At 48.9% G+C, this 22,163-nt stretch overlaps 1 protein-coding gene across 2 annotated transcripts in view; it reads left to right on the top strand.

Annotated features, from left to right (window-relative positions):
* Nucleotides 1–4,893: 4,893 nt before the first annotated feature.
* IGSF5 (immunoglobulin superfamily member 5) overlaps nt 4,894–22,163 on the top strand; it is a 37,420-nt gene continuing 20,150 nt past the window's right edge. The window contains exons 1-3 of one of the 2 annotated variants that reach the window (XM_040986580.1): nt 4,894–4,951; nt 10,580–10,897; nt 16,253–16,552. In XM_040986580.1, coding sequence (XP_040842514.1) covers nt 4,894–4,951; nt 10,580–10,897; nt 16,253–16,552 — 676 coding nt within the window. The remainder of the gene's footprint in view (nt 4,952–10,579; nt 10,898–16,252; nt 16,553–22,163) is intronic. The other variant, XM_040986581.1, reaches the window with a different exon arrangement.

Consider the following 22,163-nt stretch of genomic DNA (forward strand, 5'->3'; position numbering starts at 1 on the left):
GGTTGATATCAACTTGGAAAGCAGGGGTTAATAAAGCAAGCCTATTCTCTTCCTTATTGGGTTTGATCAATGTTCCCATGGCTTTTGTTCCCATGGCCATGGAGGGCTGGGTGATGGCTCATCGTTACAACTGTGTGAGCTTCAGGTTGGAAGGCGACATCGCAAGTTTTCCACCGGAAGCAGGCAGTCCTCCGTAGTGGAATGAATGAATCGAATCTCAGGTCAGCAACACCTGGCTGTGTGGGAGATAGCAGCTGATCTGACTTCAGCGACACTTGTGGCCAGCTGCGTTCCAGCCACACAAACCATTCAAATATGTCCTCTCCTGGACCTGGACGTGTTCGTACTCCTGCCCCCTGCCCTCACAGCCATGCTGCCCCAGCCCTCAGCGGGCCCTCACTGCCTGCCAAGGATCCTAGTGTGTTCCTCTACTGCTGGAACGTGAATGCTGCTGGTGGCAGAGGGGATGCTCTCTGTATCACCAGGTGCACCCTTTGCAGTCCTGGATAAAGTGTGGCTGTCACCTGACAAGCGGGCTGCATCATCCCTCTGCTGTCCTCAGACCCCTGGGCAGGTGACTGGTGTCGAGCTGGGTTTGCTGAGCCCCCAGAAGCCAGCAAATGACCACATGTGGTTGCTCTGTATTCTGGGGTCTTGGAGACCCATCCTGGGAGCAGGTTGTATTGGCTTTCTGTCTGCCTCAGCTGCTGTGCTACTTGTTGTTGGGACGTTTGGCTTACAGACTTGCTGGGACCACCTTCCTTCATCTCCAGGGCCGGACCCCATGCTGGAGGAAAGAAGGACTCAGTAGTCACGGTGCAGTGTGTGGCTTTTCCTTTCTTTTCTTTTTCTGTTTTTTACATTTTATTATTATTATCATCATTTTATGATACCGTTCCATAGGTTCCTGGTATTTCCCTTATCCCAGCTCCAATTCATCCCCCGCCCCCCGCACCTAGTTCCTCTATATCATTACTATAGTATAGTTCTTCACACACAGTCATATGTCCATCATTGTGGGCATGGACAATGGCAGAGAGTCCAGCATCCTATTGTCAAGATGTAGTAAACAGTTTCATTGCAAGTCCATCTTTGTCTGGAAGTAGAAATGCATATTGCATTGTATCCTCACATCTGGATGTTAGTCTCCGTTTCACAGCTACTGTACATCCCCTCAAATGAAAAGTCGTGATACAAAATCATCAGCAAAAAGAAAAATAGAAATCTATAATGAAATGAAGTTAAATGACATGTTACTAGATATGACAGTCTCCATTACACAGCTACTATACATCCCCTTAAATGAAAAGTCACAAAACAGAATCAACATCAGGAAGAAAAAAGAAATTAACAACACCATGAAGTTAAATAACATGCTACTAAATGATTAATGTGCAGCTGAAGAAGCGAAAATCAAGAACCTTCTTGAAGAAAATGATGCTACTGTTTGATCTATGAATCATTGAATGATTTAATGAGAAGAAAGTGTTTTGAAGAAGTGAAAATAACCAAAAACATCAAAACTCATGCAACGGAGTTTCCGCTGGGTTTTGTTGGTGAAGTGTGTCTCTTCTAGACAATAAATAGATGGGTTTTGTTTTTTAAACCAGTCTACTAATCTATGATGTTTGATTGAGCTTAAGCCATTTACATACAGAGTTTAATATGTATGGGTGGTACTTTGGTCCTGTCATTTTAGGAATGGGTTGTTCATTGGTTTAGTCTTCTGGTGTTATTTTATGGGATGTTCTTTGCATTTGCCTTTGGTTTTGGTAGGCACTATTTCTCTTCTCTGTCAAGAGAACATCTTGAAGTATCATTTGTAGGGCAGGTTTGGAAGAGGCAAATTCTTTTAACTTTTCTTGACTGTGGAAGAACGTTATTTCATTTTCAAAGACAAAAGAAAGCTTTGCTGGATATGTTACTCTAGGCCGACAATTTTTTTCTTTTAGAATCTGGAATATGTCACTCCGTTCTCTTCTTGCCTGTAGAGTTTCCTGTGAGAGATCTCCTGTGAGTTTAATTGGCATTCCTTTATATGTCAGTTGATTTTTTTCACATGCACATTTAAGGATCATTTCCTTATGTTCGATTGAAGAGAGCTTGATAATCATGTGTCTTGGTGATGATCACTTTTGGTCATGCCTGCTGGGAGTTCTGTGCCCCTCCTGGATCTTGTTTCCCAATTCTTTCTCCAGATTAGGGAAATTTTCCCTTATTATTTCATTAAATACATTTGTAAAAGCAGTTTCTCTTTCTGCACCTTCTGGGACACTCATAACTCTTATATTTGGCCTCTTAGTAGTGTCTTTCAATTCTTGAATACTTTATTTGGCCTGATCCAGCTCTGCTTCCAGCTTTTTGTTTGCTTCCCCCTGATGACAGGAAATACCTTCCAGTTCTGACATTCTTTCTTCTGCTTGCTTCATTCTATTTTGGAGTCTCTCCACTGTACTTTTAATTTGCTCTACTGTGTTGTTAATTTCTGATATATCAGCCTTGATTTCCTTTATTGTTTCCTTAAATTCTTTGAACTCTTGTATGTGCTTCTCATTGTTGATTAGAAGCTTTAAAATGAGTTTTCTGAATTCTGTGTCCCCCATTTTCTTGATGTCTTCCTCAGTTAACTCTGAAGTTGGCATAGGGTTTTTCTCCTTTGCAGGGGAGTTTTCAGTAATATTCATTGTGCCTTTGTCTCTCTTTTTTTTTTTTTTTTTTTGCTCTTGGTCATTGTACTTCTGGTTAGCAGAGTCTTCTGCCTGGGGCAGGTTTCTAAGCTGTGTCACCCACAGGTATGTAGTTTGATTTTACTAGTTGCAGTTGGTACACAACTCTTTGCTTACAGTCAATTGTGCCACTCCCTCCAGCGAGTTCCAGGTCTGGGTTCTTATGTTAGATTTCCACAAACAACTCCGTAGCCCCAACTCCTGGCTCTCCACTGTCCACCTCCTGTGATACCGTGCTGAGGTTGCACCGTTATCTGTGCAAACTTTCTCCCACTTCTAGTTGGAGCAGGTCCCAGGATTAGGGAGACACCAGGTGTCCTATATAGCTAGGTTGTTGGTGGCGGTGATCTTGTTGGAACCTGTTGGACATTAGGTGCCACACAGACCTATTTTGACCGATATGATGCCACAGTCGGTATTATTTTCCTGCGGTACCAGTGCAATCCACAGAACTCAGTTAGTTCTCACAAGCTCAGCACATGCGCAGTTCACTGTTGTCCCCTGCAGTCCTAAAGCTTTTGCCACAGTGTCCAAAATGGTGCCTCACATACCACTACTAGAGTTCTTGATCTGCTGGCCGTCAGGTCTGAGGGATACCCAGACCTGTCTTGGGTGGAACCTGTGGAATGCCACGATACTGCAGTTCACTGAGTCAGAAATGAGTTCACTCCCAGCTCAGTGTATGCTCAGTCCTTTTCCTGCCTTTGCCTCTTAAGCAAAATGGCGCCCAGTTTGGCTCTAGGGGGCTGCCTGGGCTGTGAAATCCACCCTGTTCTCATACTGCCTGTCTGGGATCTGCTGCTCTCTCTGCTCTTGGTCAGATCAAACAAACCAGCAGGACTGACAGTTCTTTATGTGGGTTCACCTCCCAAGCTCCCAGTGAAAGTCCTTCCCACCTGGTTGCTGGTGGAGTTCTGATTGCTGTTAGCTGAATCTCGCTGGAGTATCAGTCACTGCAACACCACACCGTGTGCCCGCTGCTTCCCTGTGTCTGTCAGTCTCCAGGTGCCCCTCTGCTGTTGTTCTGTCCTTTACTATTTCCTGGAATGTGTCCTCTCTGCTTCATCCTAATTAAATGTTTTTCCGTCCGTTTAATAGTGTCCTTACCCTATTCCGCCATCTTGATTTTCCCGTGGCTTTGCTTTCCTAAGCCAGCAGAGCTGCACAGGCACTCTTGCCCTATGTGTCTCCTCATGGTCCCTGAGCTAAAGCCTGACACGCGTGTGGGTCTGCCCTGTTCTTCCCATGGCCTCGGACTTGTATCAGCAGCTCTGTGACTGCTCCTCATGCCTCTTGCAGTATCTAGGGCCTGGCAGAGAGGCCTAGAGGAACTACATCAGAGCATCCTGTGGTGGTGGTAGGGGCAGGGTGGGTTTGCCCTCAGGACTGTGGATTGCCCGTGAGGAAAGAAGCCAGCCCAGGTCCCTGTGCTAGACAGGAGGGCATGGCATGTAGGGGATTTAGGTCCCCATCCCTGGCTCTAAGGACACCAACTGAGGATCTTGCTGGATTGGCCTGTCCCAGGAGAGCAGCCAAAAGCAAAACTGCAGGGTTTGGAGCAGGAGTGAGAGGGTTGCGCAGAACAGGAGGCTGGTTGCTTAGCAACAAGCCCAGCCTGGCCTTCCCCCAGTTTTGCTCACCCCTCTGTCTGCCACAGGCCCCTCAGGGCTATTCTTCAGACGAGCTGGGCATGGCTCCACCCCTGGGCCTTTGACCCTGTCATTTCCACTGTCACCCAGTTCTTCGTACCACATTCATGACTGTGGCCTCAACTCAGATGTTTGGGGGCCTTGCTCTGGTCGTCTCACCGGAAGCAATGCCGGCTCTCCTCCCCCTCTCTGTTCTGTCTATGCCTCCTACAGGCCAAGGAGCCCTTGTCCACGGTGTGGACAATGGACACATGTGAGTATCCCATCATCTGTATCTGGGTTTGAGTGAGGTCATTTCGTTTGGTGACTCTCAAAGTTGGGGCTCTCCCCAAGCAGCTCTGGAGAGGGCTGTGAGGTTCCTTCCCAGCTCCCAGGCAAGGCTGCAGCCACATACGCTGAGAGCTTTCATGAGGTCAATGACCCAGGGTGTCTGGAGCAGGTAAGCAGAGTCGCAGGGAGGTGGGCACTATGGGTAACGCATAGTCTCTCTGTTCCCAGGTGAGCAGGAACATGCGGAGATGGAAGGATGCAGGAAGGGCGTCCTTGCCGTGCTGATCATCCTGACTGGACTGGCAGGTAGTGTCACTGGGATGCGCAGATGTTCATGGCTTGTGCAGCAGCTGCAAGAAGGCCTTCCCTAAGGGCGTCCCACTGGGTTCCCTTCCTGTGTAGCTCTTCTTTGGGATCCAGGCCCGCTGTGTCCACTCCTCTCCTGGTAGTGTCTCCAGTGCCTCTGATCTCTCTCTGCCTCCCTTTGGACTGTCACAGTTCCTGGGCGACTCCCTTTCCATTGCACCTGCTGCAGTGTCCCCTGCTCTGAGCTTTCATACTTTCAATTTCTATTTGATCCACAAGAAGGGACCAGCTTGGATGCCACCTCTTCCGTCTTGGCTCTTTGTACCTTCAGGCTGGGCACCCCAGCTCCCATGCACGTGATACTCGCCTACACATACAGCAACACACCTTTGTTTCCCCTAAGGGAATGGGGAACGTACTGGAATGGGCTCCAGGTGTCTGAGGCTGGGCATCTCCAAGTCTCTGCTCTGCAGGAGACGGAGTCTGGGGATTGTGGGGTCCTTGGGCGAATGGGAGTCCGTCCAGCAGCTGTGGCTTAACCAGATCCCATTTGGTTTCTGCTGCTTCAGGGCTGTCGCTTTTGTATTTCCATCTTGGTTATAAACCCTTCTCTGTCGCTCATTGCTGTGATCCGAAGGCATGGTGCTGGGGAACAGTGGGCATGCAGAGTGGCACTATGTCCTGAAGGCTGAAGACTGAGCATCTTGGGGTGGTCGGTGCTGTGACTGAGCTTTTCTAAGGATTTATTTGCTTATTTGAAAGGCAAAGTTTCAGAGGTGCTGGGGAGAGACAGAGAGAGAGAGAGAGAGAGAGAGAGAGAGAAACAGAGGGTGATCTTCCTCTTTCATTGTTGGTTTACTCTCGTAGTGGCTACAATAGCTGGGACTTGACTAAGCTGAAGTCTGTGGTCCAGAACTCCGTTCATTTCCTTAACATAGGAGGCAAGGGCCCAAGATCTTGGGTCAGCTTCCTTTTCAGATGCGTTATCAGGGAGCTGGATCTAAACCGGAGCAATCAGGACTCAAATTGAGGCTCCTGTGGGATGCTGGAAGCCCAGGCAACAACCTAACCTGCTGCCTGCAATGCCACTTCCTGCCTTGTGACCTCTGGATGCTGTGTTTGCATGTTATGTGTGTGAGTGTCAAGCCAGGATGTTGATATGTTCGGGGGCCTGGTGTGGTGGCACGAGGTGCAAGTGGGCAGCAGGAGCTCATGGGACTTGGAGGACTAGTCCCTGGCAGTGTGTTTGGTGCTTGGTGGGATGAGTCTGCATTTTAGGAATGGGATATTGGCTAATACTCTTCCAGAGGCTGGAAAGGCAGCTCAGTAACTCTGGGTCTAGTGTCTTTGTGACATTTTCCCCTGGAGAAGCTGAGCCTTCAGCACTGCATTGAGAGCAGGGTGGGGGAGCTGGAGAGCTCCCAGGAGGAAGAAGGTCTGTCCCTACGTTTGTGATGAACACAGATTAATAAATTCCTCATGGATGCTGAACCCCTCACGAAGTCTAGGGGCTGAAGCCATGATCATTTGTCCCCTGGGCTCTGAGTTGCCAAGGGCAACCTCCTGGTGAGCTTTTTTTCCTCTGTCCTCTCTCCCCCCTCCTAGCTCGTGCTACTGTGTGTCTTGTGGACCTTAACCATCTCAGGACGTGCTCATGGGCCACACATGGGCCACACAGGCGCAGGTCCTGGGATGCAGGCCTGAGTCTGACAGCATCATCCCACCAATGCAGACTGCAGGGTTCATTGGGAAAGCACCACTGCGAATGAGGCTCCAAAGATGCCTAGCTGCTCCGAGAGTCTGGGAGAGCATGGTTTAGTCAGAGCAGGTTTCTCTGCGAAGGCATCCTCCAGAGGGAGAGTGTTGCTGGCTCTGTGAAGTTACTGGGACCCCGAAGAGTTGGGGAGTAAAAGTTGAAACCAGTCCTGTGGCCACAGGGTGAAGATTGAAACAAGCTAAAGCTGGAGAGGAGGGTGATGTGGAATGAAGTCGAGTTAGCTGATTCTTATCACAAACAATGGAAATCTTTTAAAGATTTCTTTTGTTTATTCGAAAGGCAGAATTTCAGATAGAGAAGGAAAGGCAGAGAAACCTAGCATTCACTGATTTGCTCCCCAAGTGACCAAAGCCAGCAGCTAGGGACTCTACCTGGATCTCCCACACAGGGACCCAGGTACCTGGGCCATCTTCTGCTGCTTTCCATGGCACAGGAACAGGTAGCCTGGGTTGGAAGTGAAGCAGCTGGCTCATAGGAGAAGCTGGCGTCTCAGTCATCTGCTTAACCTGCATTGTTCTGGAAATCTCTTGAGCAGTCTGAGGCTTGGATGCGGAGGTGGGGTTGGTGAGGAGTAGCCAGTTGGATGTGTTTCGAGAGGGTCTGTCTGTAGCATGGAGAGAAGTTTGGGATGAGAGTGGTGGCATGGAGGGACCACCCCGGAATCTTCTCCCTTGCGTGTGTGCTGCTGTGTGTAGAAGCTGACGTGGGCCGTGATTTTACCCCCACTTCTCCTTTGGAGTTGTATCACCCAAGCAGTGGCCTCTACTTCCCTTCCTGCTTCTCATTGCAAAGTTTGTATCCGGTCTTGCATCCCAGCCACTACACATTGAAAGGGGCGAAGGGTGTTGAGAGAAGTGGGAGAAGAGGAGGCAGGAAAATGGGGTGGGGTGGTCAGCGTGGACCCTTGTGATACCCCTGCTCCCCAGAGAGCTGAGAAGAAGGCGCCGTGGATAAAGACGCTTGGATTTAGGGCCCCAGCACTGAAGCAGCTTGCAGGTGCACAGCCCTGGTACTGTCGTCAGCTTTGCGCAGCTGTTAGGATTAGAGCCACATAGCAGGAAGGGAGGAGGCCCAGACCCGGCTGCAGATGAGGGTCTGGGAGTCAGAGAGTGCTGGTGTGGGCGAGAAGATGCTGAGTGGACGGAGTGGACAAACTCTCCATGGACAGAGGAGGCATAGAGCTGGTGTGTGTGACAGCCATGGCTCATGGAGCTGGTGTGTGTGACAGCCATGGCTCATGGAGCTGGTGTGTGTGTGACAGCCATGGCTCATGGAGCTGGTGTGTGTGACAGCCATGGCTCATGGAGCTGGTGTGTGTGTGACAGCCATGGCTCATGGAGCTGGTGTGTGTGACAGCCATGGCTCATGGAGCTGGTGTGTGTGACAGCCATGGCTCATGGAAGCTGGGATGTTTGTGAGCTGGGGACTTTGCAATGTTCTGGGCTTGGTTTCCTTATTTGGTGTATAAGCTGAAAGAGAGAGAGAGATAAAGGGAAAGAGAATGTGAACAGAGAGCAGAGGGAAGAGGGAAGCTTTGGAATGTGGCAGTGATTGTGTGAGTAAAGGTCTTATTTACCAGCTGCTCCTGTTTGCTCTGTGTGGGGCCGGATTGCACACACCAGGGCCGATAAGACACAGCTGGGAGGAATGAGAGACACAAAGTTCAGAGTCACGGGGAGTCTCTGGGTGGGGCGTGTGCTGGACTACCATTGTCAGGGCGATTCAGTGCCACTGTTCAGTGTCAAGGATTCTTACCAGCCTGTGCCCTCCCTGTCTCCTGGCCCCTCCCCAGCTGCCCATACCCTATGCTTGCCTGGGGGTGCCTAAGGAGTGGCCACAGGGCGATACAGCCTCGGGCTCTGGCACAGGGTACGCAGGGAGCCGGGCAGTGCTGACTGTGCTGGATCTGCTGAGGGTGGGGCCATCCCATGCCAATGCCCTCAGCTGTCTGTCTCCCATGAGGCTTGATCCTCTCCTGGGGTGGAGACTGGCCATTCCTTCCCTTTACTTCTTTCCCTTAAAATCAGTTCTGGGTTCATGGGCGGGAAGAGTTGGCCTAGCAGCTGTGGCTTCCCTGGGAACTTGTTTGGATTTTCCCTCCTTGGGCATTTACTTAGTTTGAAAGGCAGAGTTACACACACACAGATAGAGGAGAGAGAGAAAAAAGACTGTCCATTTGTTGGCCCACTCCCCAACTGGCCTCACTTTCCAGGGCTGGGCCAGGTCTCCCAAGCGGGTCTCTTATGTGGGTGCAGGGGGAGGCATCCTCCACTGCTTTCCTGTGTGCTTTATCAGGGAGCTGGATCAAAAGTAGAGAGCCACTGGTCAAGCTGGTGCTCTGATAAGAAATGCCAGCCTTAACCCAGCCTTAACTCGCAGGCCATGGCTTAACCCAAAACACAATATATTCAATTTTTTAACAAAGACCCAGGGTTCTGGGCCTGAGAGACTGCCCTAGCCTGAGGACCCCAGGGGGAAACCCCAGTGAGTGTTCCCTCAGCAATTCCCTCCCTCCACTCCATCACGTCAGGCCATGAGGAAGGCCTGGCCCATCTATGCCCCATCACTGCGTGGGTCTCGCCCTTCCCTCACCTCTGCCTCTTGAGCCAAAGTTCCCTCCTCAGACTTGGCCCCTCACCTGGCTATGCATTTGTGTCATCCCTGTTCTGTGTGGCACTCTGCTGTCCCCCACATATTGTGTCCTCTTATGTACTCTGCCCTTGAGTGGGGTGAAGCTGGTGCACACACATGTGTGTTTGTGCATATGTGCTGATCTCTGTGTGGTACATATATGTGTATGTTTATGTATGTGTTAATACAGTAGCACACATGTATGCACGTTGCTGACATGGCGTATGCATGTTTACTCATGTATGCATGTGTGTGGACACGTGTGTTGATGTGTGTATTGCATGTGGGTATGTGTACATGCTGGCATGTGTTATATATGTACGTGTGTCTATCAGTGTGGGTTTCAGATACCTTTCGAGCTAGATTGTTTCAGAACCTGCCTTTCTACTTGATCTTACAAGATCACAAAGAAAGAGGGGAGCTGAAGTCACTTGGGCACACCTGCTGTGTATAGTGGCTAGCTGGTGACCGCATGGACCAGATGACACCAGAGGGATGCAGTAATGTCTGTGGTTGTATGGATGTATGGATGAAGGGCTGGTGGGAGACCGACAGAGAAGAAAGTGAGGTGTGTGGTTTGCCAGGAGGCTCGAAGCTGTAAATGCCGAGTGATGCTGAATGCAAAAGATCGTGAACTCAGGGTGGCCAAATCTGAGCAGGTCCTCACTCCCCATCGTGGCTTCAGATCCTGGGATGACATTGGTCACAGTGCCACCTTCTCCTACAGACCTTGGGAGAATCTGTCCCCTGCCTGTCCCCTGCCTGTCCCTGGGCTCCCTGGGCTTCCAGTGCTAACAGCATCCTTGGTGTTCTTTGGCGTGTAGCCACATAACTGCAGTCACTGCCTTGGCCGTTACATCACCTCCTTCTCTGTATGCTTCCATGCCTCAATCTCCCTGTGTCTTCCTTTGAGAGAGACATTTACAACTCATCCTCAGTGCAACTAAGCTCACACCCTGAGGCTTTAGGGGACGTGCACCTTGGGTAGGAGTCCTCAGCTCAGTACAGTGGTGGAGTGAGGCGGACAGGGTAAAAAAGAGGGCATGCTGGTGGCCTTGTGTCTGCCAGGAGTTCCTGATCTACTGGCTGAGCCATGGTGTGTGAGTCACTGGATTGGGCACTGGGTGGTCCCAGCTGGTCAAGGCAGGAAGATTAAGATCTGTGGTTGATTTATGTAGATGAATTCACTTACACAACCTGAACCACTGGTTGTCTTCTAGCTCCTGGATCCAGCTTTGAAATCATAGAGGGTCCCAAGAACCTCACAGTCTTACAGGGCTCAGAGGCCCGCTTCAACTGCACTGTCTCCCCGGGCTGGAGGCTCATCATGTGGGCGCTCAACAACACGGTGGTCCTGAGCCTTACGCCCTCCGAGCCCATCATCACCAGTGACCGCTTCACTTCCTCCAGCTACCAAGTGGATGGCAACTTCGTGTCAGAGATGGTTATCCACAACGTGCAGTTCAATGACTCTGGGCGCATCAGGTGCAGTCTGCAGAACAGCGAGGTGGATGCGACTGCCTTCCTCTCCGTGCAAGGTCTGTGGGCAGGGCCACAGGGAAGCAGAACATCTGCATCCCAGGGTTAAATGGTGGGCGGGGGGAAGGATGGTCCACGTGCAGTCCACACAGATGTACACTGATACGACTTATCACCTGCCTCTCTGCCCCATCCCCTGTTTCTCACACTCCTTCTCTTCCTTGTCCCCGTAGATGCTAGCTTCCAGCTGCCAACAGAATCAATCCCAACAGGCATTTATTGTTTTGCTCTCGGTTTTTCCTCCCTGTCTTTCTCCTCTCTTGTTTCTTCCCCTGTTTCCTTGCATCTTTGCTCCCCTTCCTCCAGCCTTGTTCCCCATGTGAAGGCTCGGGGATGGATCTTCCCCACTCTGTTACTCAACAGCCTTCCTGGAAACTCTGCTGGCTTCTCCAGTCTTGTCACTCCAGAGTTAACAACACTCGCTTTTTCTCTCATCTCTCATATACATTACTTATTTATTTATTTTTGCCCATGCTGTTTATCGACATCAAACCATGCTTTCCTATTTTCTTCTTCTTGGCTGAATTCTCCCAATCCTTTACTCTATCTCACCTCAATTCTGCTTAGTTAATATAGTCAGAATGTGTATTCATGCAATATGCAAAGTCTTTGAGAGAAAAGAAAATAGTAAATCAGATCTGTAACAATGAATAACTTGTCGTTTTAGAGGGATTTCTGAGGTGTTGAATATCATGGCACATGCTGAAAAACAGTAGAGGTGTTTTCTAAAATCTAGAATAGTCTAATCACAATTTAATCGCTTGATATTCCATAAAGGGTGTTGATACATGATTTGCAGGTGCCTTGGGACCAGTACAATTTCTGATTTCTACACCAAAAACTTTTTATATGAGAGGCCATATCTTTGAACTAATTCCTCATGTCCACCTGTTTACTTGAGGAATTCCCCAAGATTCTACCTATTTTCTTGTTACTATCAAATCAGATTTGATAGCACTGGTAGAGAAACATGCCTACTTATTTATCTTTCCATTTTTTAAAAGGATTTATTTATTTATTTTTATTACAAAGTCAGATATACAGAGAGGAGAGAGACAGAGAGGAAGATCTTCCGTCCGATGATTCACTCCCCAAATGACTGCAATGGCAGGTGTTGCACCTATCCGAAGCTGGGAACCAGGAACTTCTTCCAGGTCTCCCACACGGGTGCAGGGTCCCAAGGCTTTGGGCTGTCCTCGACTGCTTTCCCAGGCCACAGGCAGGGAGCTTGATGGGAAGTGAGGCTGCCAGGAATAGAACAGGCATCCATATGGGATTCTGGCATGTTCAAGGCAAGGACTTTAGCTGCTAGGCCATGCCGCTGGGCCCTCTCTTTCCATTTTTAAAAATAGCTTTCTATATTGGTGTTTTTAATTTTGTGTGATTTAACTAGGGGCACGATGATATTTTTGAAATAAGTGATTTTATGGAGTCACCCACAGCTATTAGATTTATCTGCATAAGACTCTCTTGATGACCATTTCTGGAACAAGGGAAAGAACACAGCACTAAGAATCAAAGAGATGAGTTCTCATGTCCCTGGTTTTCTGCTGAGAGATCCCCAAGGCGGTTTCGCTTCTTCATCTTCAGTGTGGGGAAGAAGCCTCCCACCTCCCACCCCCATGTTTGCTGTGTCAGATTCAGCTAACCAGGCATGGGGTATGGCAGCCGGAGTGGGCTAGTGGTCAGTGGTGCAAAATCAGGAACCTTGTTGCCCACGTTCAAGCCCCAAATGTTGTGAATCTAGACCTATGGTCTTAGGCCCTAGTTCCGTCACTGCTGGGGCTCGAAGAAGTGGCTCTGTGAAAACATCGAGCACAACAGCCGGCTCACAGCAATTCTGGTACAGCCCTTACTACCATTTACTGTCGCCCTGTAAAGCCCCTCGCTGTGTTAAGCAGCTGAGTGTGACTTCAGGAGGAACAGCTGGGATGCATTCCTGCCCTCTAGGACCTCCTAGCAAGTGCGGCTGCTCCAAGTTGTGCCAGTAGCAGGGGTGCAGCACACTGCCTGTGAAGTGTAATGGAAGAGAGGCAGTCCCAGATTCAGATTGGGAAGGGAGGTGAAATAGTTGACCAACATTTCCCAGATGACTCCAGGGAGAGAGTGTTGATGTTGAACATGGACCCGAGATGTCGGGAGATGGTCGTAGGAGATGAGGAAGGCACTCCTAGGCTGGGCAAACGCAGGACCAATGGCCTGGCTTGTTAAGCCTAGGCATACAGAGCACCCACTTAACCAGTCCACATAGTTTTACAGCATCTTCTGATGTGATCAAGCCCTAAGTTTGTCTTGGATTTTTATCTAAGAGTCACTAGTGCAGGTTCTGATTTTAACACCGATGGAAAAGTGAGTTTCTGAGAAAGTTAAAGACTTCTTTAAGGTCGTGTGGAAGAAACCCAGGGAGCCTGAAAGGAAATTGGTCATTGACCCTGGTGCCACATAGCTCAATGGTACTTTGTTCTCTGAATAACAAGGGAACAGGAACTTTGAGGGAGGAGGAAGCAGCCATGAATTCCTTTGTGATGGCTTCTTCCTCCTTATGATTAATAATAAGAAGAAAGAGAGCTGGCAAAATTCCTGACTGAGTCCTCCAAAATCTGTGTTATATTCCAGTCATTGTATGCAAATTGTTGGCTGAGTTCCTGGCTAAAGTTTGCAAAACTAATGGGGGAAAGTTGAGTCCCTGTTGTACAGAGAGGAAAAAAAATGTTTTCAAATTATTGTGTTTGTTAGTTTATTTGGAACTTAAAAAATGTATTTATGAATATGGAAGTCAGAGTTACATGGAGAGAAGAGACAGTGAGAGATCCTCCGTTGTCTGGTTCACTTCCCAAATGGCCAACATGGCTGGGGCTGGGCCAGGCTGAAACCAGGAGCCAGGAGCTTTTGTATTATAGATCTCTCATTCTAGTGGCTTAAGCACTTGTGCCATCTTCTGCTGCTTTTCCCAGCCCACACTGGATTGGAAATGGAGCAACCTGGATTTGAACTAACACCCAGATGGGATGCTGGTATGCAGCAGGTGGTCTTACCCATTATACCACAATGCTGGCCTCTGTCCACTTTTTAAAAAAAGATTTATTCATTTGGAATAGTAGCGAGAGAGAGAGAGAGTCTTACACACTCTGGTGCACTCCCCCACTCCCCAGATGGCCAGAACAGCTAGGTCTTCTGAGGCCAAAGCCTAAGAATTCCATCTGGGCTTGTCACATGTGTCACATGTCCGGGTACTTGGCCTTTCCCAGGTGTGTTGGAAGGGAGGTGGTTTGGAAGCAGAGTAGCCAAGAGTTGAACTGGAGCTTCAATATAGGATGTTGGCATTACAGGCAACGGCTCAACCTAATTTGCAAGAATATTAGTATATGTATTAGTACATTTACTGCCCAACCCATCAGTTACACATCAAACTTTGAATCTCTTGTGTGTTCAGGACCACAAGAACTTTAGTTCAAGGTCTTCTGTTACAACACAGTACCATTCCTCCAGACTCCATCCTCATGGGCCATGTCTCCACCAAACTCAACAAAACAGCAAAAGAAAGTCCCAAGGCAGAGTCCCCAGCCTTGAGGCAAACTTTGCCCCTGCCACACCCCTGCACATTTCTGCAGGTACAGTGGTTCTGAGCCAGCAGATATCTAAGCTGTTCCAAGGGAATGTGAGAGAATGGGACTATTGGAAACAGAGCAGTGCAGAGTATAGAGGTCTTGCAGTGCAATTTGGGGAGTCTGAGGTGGACCCTCAAGTTCTCTCAAGGTCATGGCTATTCTCATAACCTTGGAATGATGGTCGGTTTATTCATTCTCTTTCTCATGAGTGTAGGGCTGTGGGGAGGTTTCCATTGGACGTTGAGAAGCTGCCTTGCTCTGTGGGCCAACATTTCCAAATAGCCAAAGTATAATGCTATAGAATTTTGCAAGGCTAAAAATCCATAGGGCTGTGTGTTCTTAATGTGATGGAGAGTGTACAATGCTTGGTGTATTGGCACAGTCCCTGGCACAGATAATACTTCAGAAAGTTACTGTTCACGGAGTTTCAATGCAGTATCGAAGGTTATGCATGAATAGCCAACAGGATATCACTTAACTCCTCTGCGATTCCAACTACATTTCTGGGTGAAGTCATGTTTATTCACATCCTTCATGCAAATCAATATATTGCAACAAATTAAATGGAGAGACGTGAGAATACAGCCAGAGACTGGCAAGATCTGAAAGAGTTACTCTTCTGACTCAGTTTTGGGAAAGTTCCAAATATAATAATTTTTCAGATAAATTTTAATCTGTATCAACATATTCTGAGTTATTGTTACTTTGAAATGTTTCTTAAAAAATGAATATTTAGTGTTCTTGTCAAATTGGTTTAATACTGCCAGGTACAAACTACATCTTTGACAGGTCTTTGGAGTCCTGTATCATTTTAAAGAGGGAGGGGGTGCAGTGGCACCTTAGCATAGTGTGTTAAGTCTCTGCCTTCAGCATGGGCATCCCATGTAAGCACCAGTTCTAGTCCCTGCTGCTCCACTTCCCATCCAGCTCCCTGCTTGTGGCCTGGGAAAGCAGTGGAAGACGGCCCAAAGCCTTGGGACCCTGCACCTGCGTGGGAGACCCGGAAGAAGCTCCTGGCTCCTGGCATTGGATTGGCTCAGCTCTAGCCATCACAGTCATTTGGGGAGTGGGCCAGTAGACAGAAGACCTTTCTCTCTCTCTCTCTGTGTCTGTCTCTCTCTGTCTCTCCTTTTCTCTGTAAACCTGCCTTTCAAACAAAAATTGAAAAAAAAATTTAAAAGAGAAGACTACAGAGAGGGCTGAAACCCAGACAGCTTCGACTGCCGCTGGGTCAGACGAGCCTTTCAGGCGCGGAAAGCAGGTGTCCCTGATGAGGGCAGTTCTAGTTCAGATCCAGAGTTGACAACACATTCTTCTTTTTTAAATTCTTAACACAGTGTTCTTTCCATTGTGTTGGGCAGAGTCAGTTTTCAGCATGTTTTAATTTGAATTTCAGTGTCTACACATTTCCTGAAGGCTGTGTCTGTATCGGAGGGTCAGTCCTCAAGTTATTTTTAGTCATCTTGGCAAGAGCAGGCCTTATTTTTATATGAATTATACAGTGTGATCAGTGTGATGACGAAGTAGGGCAGTAGTCTTAATAGAATTTAATAATCACATGTTGGAGAAAGCTCTGAGTGTAACATTATTTGAAGTAGATATTTCTCTCGTTGCATTGGATTTGGTTTTTATTCAATTTGTAATAAAAAACCTATTTGGAGGCAATATCAAAGAAAGTGATGTGCTTAAAAATGGTGATGTGGGAGGTACGGTCATCTCTTGGAACGCTTCTCTCTTCTTCTTTAGCCATGGGAGACTTGTACATTCCCGGAGGTAGCCTGAGCGCCGTAGAGGACGAGCCTTGTAATGTCACTTGTCGCGCCACGGGCTGGACCCAGCTCCCTGTTATTTCCTGGGAGATCGGTGTCCCCGTGAGCCATTCCAGCTACTTTTCCACTCTGGAGCCTGGGGACTTTCCAAGCGCCGTGAGCATCCTGACTCTCACGCCACAGGGCAACGGCATGCTCACCTGTGTGGCTACCATGAGCAGTCTGCAGGTCAGCAAGTCTGTGACCGTGAACCTCACCGTGGTCCAGCCCCCTCTGGGTAAGTGAAGATCCCTGCGTCCAGCCTGGAAGGGTGATTCCGTTTGTGGTGTCTCGGGCAGTGCTCAGATGGGGCTGGGGCTTGGAACATTTCTGGTGTTTGGATTTCTAGTTGAGAAGTGGTCAATCTGTACCCAGTTTATAGACAGTTTAACTTGACTAGGTGGCATGGGTTGAGCTAGCTCTCCCAATAGGATGTTTACCAGGAGCTCCTTGGCATGCACAGAAGCTCAGCCATGTGCCTAAGGAGTTCATGGAGCCCCATAGAGCACACGATCTCTGAGTCAGCATGGACGAGTGGAGGGAGGAGGGAGGCTGGAGGTCTAGGTGGAAGCCCAGGAAGTGCTGGGTGGGGGGTCTTTTTCAGAGGATGCAAGCGTGCCAGGCAGAACTGGGCACAGAGGATAAGAACTTTTGGCTTGGTTCAGGAGAGGCAAAGCTACAACCCAAGCAGAATGAACAATAATAACAATAAAAAAGCAATGTCATACAGCCCTTGCAAGGAAACGGCACTGTTGTGAGGGCTCCTCAGAGATTCACCAAATGACTCTGCGGTAGCCCCACACATGGATGCCACAGGAGTGAGGTGACAAGGACAGTGCTGTTGGCTCAGGCCCATGTCTGTGGCAGGTCAGTGGGCACAGGCTGCCTGTGTCCGGGATCTGATCCTCACCACTTGGCCCAGAGTTGTGGAATTAGCCTGGGGCAGGCTATGAGGGCCTTCCAGGACTGCGGTGACACCACGCTGCAGGCTGGTGGCTTAGTTGCAGGAGTCACCTGCTCTGAGTTCTGGAGACCGAGTCTGTAGCAAGGCATCGGTGGGGGTGGCTGCACCACGGGGCTGTGAGCGAGACAGAGCCTACTGCATGCCTTTCCGCCTTGTTTCTGCAGCTGCTGGCTGTCGTGGTTGCTGCTTGGCTTGGAGCAGTGTCACCTGGTCTTTCCTTTTGCCCCCACCACCGCTTCTTGCTGTGTGCCTGTCTCCATCCAGATCTCTTTGCTGTCATGGAAAGACATCAGCCTCAGTGGACTGGGGAGAGCCACAGCCCTCCAGTATGGCGCTGTCTTAACTTGCTATACAAGTCGTCATTGAAAATTTCACAGAAATGCCTGTTAATGATATAAATGGCATGGATTTCTGAATTTCCTGCACCCAGAGCAACTTAGCCTTTAGTTCCATTGTCCATGAGCTTGTCAGAGAGCTCGTGTACCTGTAGCTGATCTATTTCCAGAGAATGAGATGCACTGAGGTATTGGGGGTGAGGACTTAACTATGGAAACTTTAGGGTGACATAGGGGTGTCTCGGAGAATCTAAGCCAGGGCGTTGCGAGCCTGAGGGCTTACAGTTCTGTACTTTACACTGCACAGAAGGGTCTGCATGCTGTGTCAGATGTCCTGGGACTGAGCAGGTAACAGAAATGTGTGTGTGAGTAGATGCGTGACTTAGAAAGAAGCTGGGGAGTCTTCGGCACAGAACAGGAGCAGCTCCCATGATGCCGGCTTGCTCCTTGTAGCCAAGAGCAATGTAGATCCAGCAACACCAGATTTTCCAGTTTTTCCACAGAGGCTGGAAATGGGAATTGTATGTAAATTTCCCTGGCTTATATTTAACTTTTTTAATGTTTAGAATTTTTTTGTATGTTTAAAATATTTATTTTGAAATTTAGAGTGACACACACACACACAGATTTTATGTCTGCTGCTTCACTTCCCCAATGGATGCGACAGTCAAGGCTGGGTCAGGTGGCAGCCAGGAGCCTGGATTCCATGCTGATCTCCCAAGTTGGGGGCAGGACTCAAGGACGAGAACGTTTGGCTGCTGCTCCTCATGTGCATTAGCAAGGAGATGGATCAGAAGCGCAGAGTGTCAGGGCCGGGATCCTACGCACTGATGTGGAGCATGGGTGTCCCAAGCAGCTCCTTAACCAGCTGGATCATATCACCTGCCACTCTCCCCCCGCACACCGCCACTAAATTTTAGATGCTGGCAGCTAACCAAGATGTTTTGTAAACCAACCAAAAATCCAAATGGGACTCACTTACCAATCCATGCTGGAGAGACTGAAAAAGGTCCCAACCCACTCAGCTGCAGGTGAGTGGTTGTGCAGCATCCCTTTGGTCTTCAAGAGAAATAACCAGCTGTGTGCTTTCCTAAATTCCAAGGGGGCAAAAGCCAACTATAAGGGTCTCACCTCTCCCTCCCCACCCCTCATCTAGAAGGTTCTGGAATAATAAAGAGGACCTCAATGGGGCTACTGTTTCCTCTGCTTGCTTCTCACGGACAGGTTTGGGTCTCTGTGCCTGCAGTGACCCGTGGACACCTGTTTCACGATCCTGAGTTCTGACTGTGGTGGAAACCAATGCTCTCACTCGGTCCTGCTTCGATTTTGAGTTAAAGCGAGTTTACTTATTGAATCCAATAGTATTTGGTTTATTCCCTACTAGGGGAGGCCAGCATTCAAACTTAGCAGCTTGCCTTTCCTTCTTTGCCTCATTATTCTGAATAATTAAAAACCTTTAGAAAAATTGCAACAACAGTTGTTCTTCACTAGTCATGTCGAAAGCTCGCACTTGGTCGTGCTTGCCTCTGTCTCATTCTCTCTGCTTTGAGCTCGCTGGATCAAGTGTGAGTTCAGTGGAGACTTCCTAAGACTCGACTTATATCTACTTCAGCCTATGTACCCTAAGAACAAGGCTGTTCTATATAACCCACAGAGGGTTGGGGATCAGAAGCTGTGCCTTTGACCCAACAATCCTGGTGCATCAATGCAGCCCATGTCCTGAGAAAGGCTGGTCACTGCCTGTGGCTGTCAGGTCTCTAAATGCCAGTCAGCTCCCCTGTGTTTGCTGATAGAAGCATGTTTGAAGGGTTTGGATTTGAGTGAACTGCACTGTGATTCAGATTGAACATGTTTGAGAAGGTAGAGATTACGTCGGGTAGCGTGAGGTTTCCTTCACCTCTGGTGATAAACACTTGGACACCTGGTTAAGGTGTTGTCTTCAACTCCTCCCTGTGCCTGAGTAAGTGATAATATCCATCCATGGGGCCTGGGGAATATCCCATTTCCTACAACCCTTCTCCTAATAGCTTTTGCATTCATTGATGTTGTGGCCTGAATCAGTGATTTTTGAGGATTGTCAAAGACTTGTTTCCTGAATCTACCATTCTTTCCAGATTCAGTAGCTGGCATTTCATTCTGTAAGGAAGAGACTTCCTTCTCCCTTCCTCTCCTCTCATCTCCCCTTCTCCCCTCTCTTTTTCCCTCCCCTTTCTTCTCTTTCTTCTCTTTCTTCTCCTCCCTCCCTCCCTCCCTCCCTCCCTTCCTTGCCTGCTTCCTTCCTTCCTTCCTCCTTCTCCCTCTTTCTCTCCCCTTTTCTCTCCCTCTCCCTCTCCCACTCTCTCATCCTCCTTTTCTCATGTTCTGGATTGTCCACTTCCTATTTAAAGTTCTATGGTGGATTCCTTTAGGTTCCATGCACGGTCACCCATGCTCGTCAGTCTGTTTCATGCTCAGCTTGGCCAAGATCTGGCAGGTGGTATTCCCTTCAGAGCTGGCTTTGGGTGTCCTTTGGGTCATACCCTTGAGCTCTTGGCCCAAGAAGATATTCCAAACTCATTTTGTCTATCCCTGTCCCAGCCAAGAAGTGGCATCCAGAAGTGATCTTGCAAAGTTTCTCCATGGAGGGAAGCAGGGGAAGGTACTTAACTCCCTAATCAGGTTTGACTAGACCCAGGGACTGACTGCAACCAGGGAGACAGGAGGCCTGGAGAGGCAAGCCCAGCAGGTGCAGCTGTCAGTCTAACTTTCTTAGGCTCATTTGGGAAAGGGCAATTTGCTTCTCAATTATTCATCAAGACCAGAGCAGCAGGCAGTCGCTTGCATGCTGTGTGCTTTGTGCAGGCTGGCTCAGCTGAGAGCCCCACTTCTTGGCTGGCCTGGTGGGCTGAGGAGCTGGTACCTGGGAGTGTAAGCTGGGAGGCCTGATTCTCAGAAAGCCCTCACTTAATGAGACTGACGCTGACAGAGCTGCTGCAGCAGACACAGGCCCCAGGAGTGGATTCCTGCAAGGGCAAGAAATATGTTTTAATTTCTGGAAAGTTCCTTTTGAGCCGTGGATTAAGGAATGAAATCATCAGCACAGGAGCCTAGCTGAGTTAGGGTATCAGCCCTGGGGGGTGCACATTGGTTTGTTGGCCAAAAGCTTCCTCAAAGAAACACAGGGAAAGGGCGAGTGCTTTTTTGCTCCTTGGCAAAAACAAGACAAAACAAAACAAAATAAAACAACAACAACAAAAAACAAAAATGAAGTTTTTTCTCTATCCCTGAACCAGACCCAACCTAGGCACTGCAGACATGCACCGATAAAGACAGTCAGGGGTCCTCTCTGCCCCAACTTGGGCCAGGCATCCTTGGTGCTGGCCCTGCCCTGCTGCCTTGTCTCTGCTCTGTCCTTCCTCATGTTGGACAAGGACCACGGTGTCGTCTGTTTCCAGGGCGCATGTGCGCACCTCACAGGTCTGGTGCCTCAGTGGCGTGGGCTCAAAGTGGAAGCAGTGACAGCCCTGGGGCCTTCATGCTGGCAGTGATGGGGACTTTCAGGGCAGGAGAGAGCTAGAACCATCTCCCAGAGATGCTCAGTCACAGAGGTCCCTGAGCAAGGCGCTCCCAGAGCTGCTGCTTCTTGCTGCTTCCTTTTCTTCTATCTATCTATCTATCTATCTATCTATCTATCTATCTATCTATCTATCATCTATCTTTCTATCTAGCTTGTATTTGTAAGAGATGGTGAGACAGTACAGAGAGAGACAGGGAGACATATTCTATCCACTGGTTGTCCTCCAACTGTATGCCACAAGCTGGGCCAGCCTGAAGCTGGGAACGCAGTCCGGGTCTCCCATGTTGGGTGGTGGAGACCCAACTGCTTGAGCCCTCCTGTAGCCTTTTATGCTGTGCAGCAGCAGGAAGCTGGAATTGGGGCGGATCTGGAATGCAAACCCCAGAACTCTGACATGGGCTGTGGATTGTCCTGTTGTGCCTAACAAGAGAGAGGGAGAGAGGGAGAGAGAGAAAGAGAGAGAGAGAGAATCTTCCATTTGCAGTTTCCCCTTACAAATGGCTGCAACAATGGCTGCCAGGCTAAAGCTTGGAGCCTAGAAGCAGGGGTCCCAGTGCTTGGATGCATTTACAGCTGGTTTGGAAGTGAAGCAGCCAGGACTCCAACTAGTGCCTATATGGGATGTCAGTGCTGCAGGTGGCAGTTTGAGCACTGTGCCAGCTCCTCCCTCATTATTTAATTGGTCTTCCTGGAGCCTGGAAATTCCTGTTTTAAAAAAACATGCCCTGTAATGGGCATTCAGAACTGGGGGCAAAGGGACTGGACATTCTTCAAGGTCCTGACTTTGATCCAGCTTTGGCAGCTGCCATTAACCATGCAGACATTGAGGGCCCAATCCCAGCTGCCCCATTCAGCAGCTGAGTGTCACTCAGTTTTCCCACAGTCAAACTGAGAGCATAATGATGTGTGCCACAGGCTGTGGCTGGAGTGAGGTGCAAGAGGTTAAAACATGTAAAGTGCATGGTAGAGAAGAGTGGATGACTGTGCCACTTAT

This window comes from Ochotona curzoniae, unplaced genomic scaffold (genome assembly GCF_017591425.1).
Source record: "Ochotona curzoniae isolate NIBS_2020 unplaced genomic scaffold, NIBS_Ocur_1.0 contig_4516, whole genome shotgun sequence".
Taxonomy (NCBI): domain Eukaryota; kingdom Metazoa; phylum Chordata; class Mammalia; order Lagomorpha; family Ochotonidae; genus Ochotona; species Ochotona curzoniae.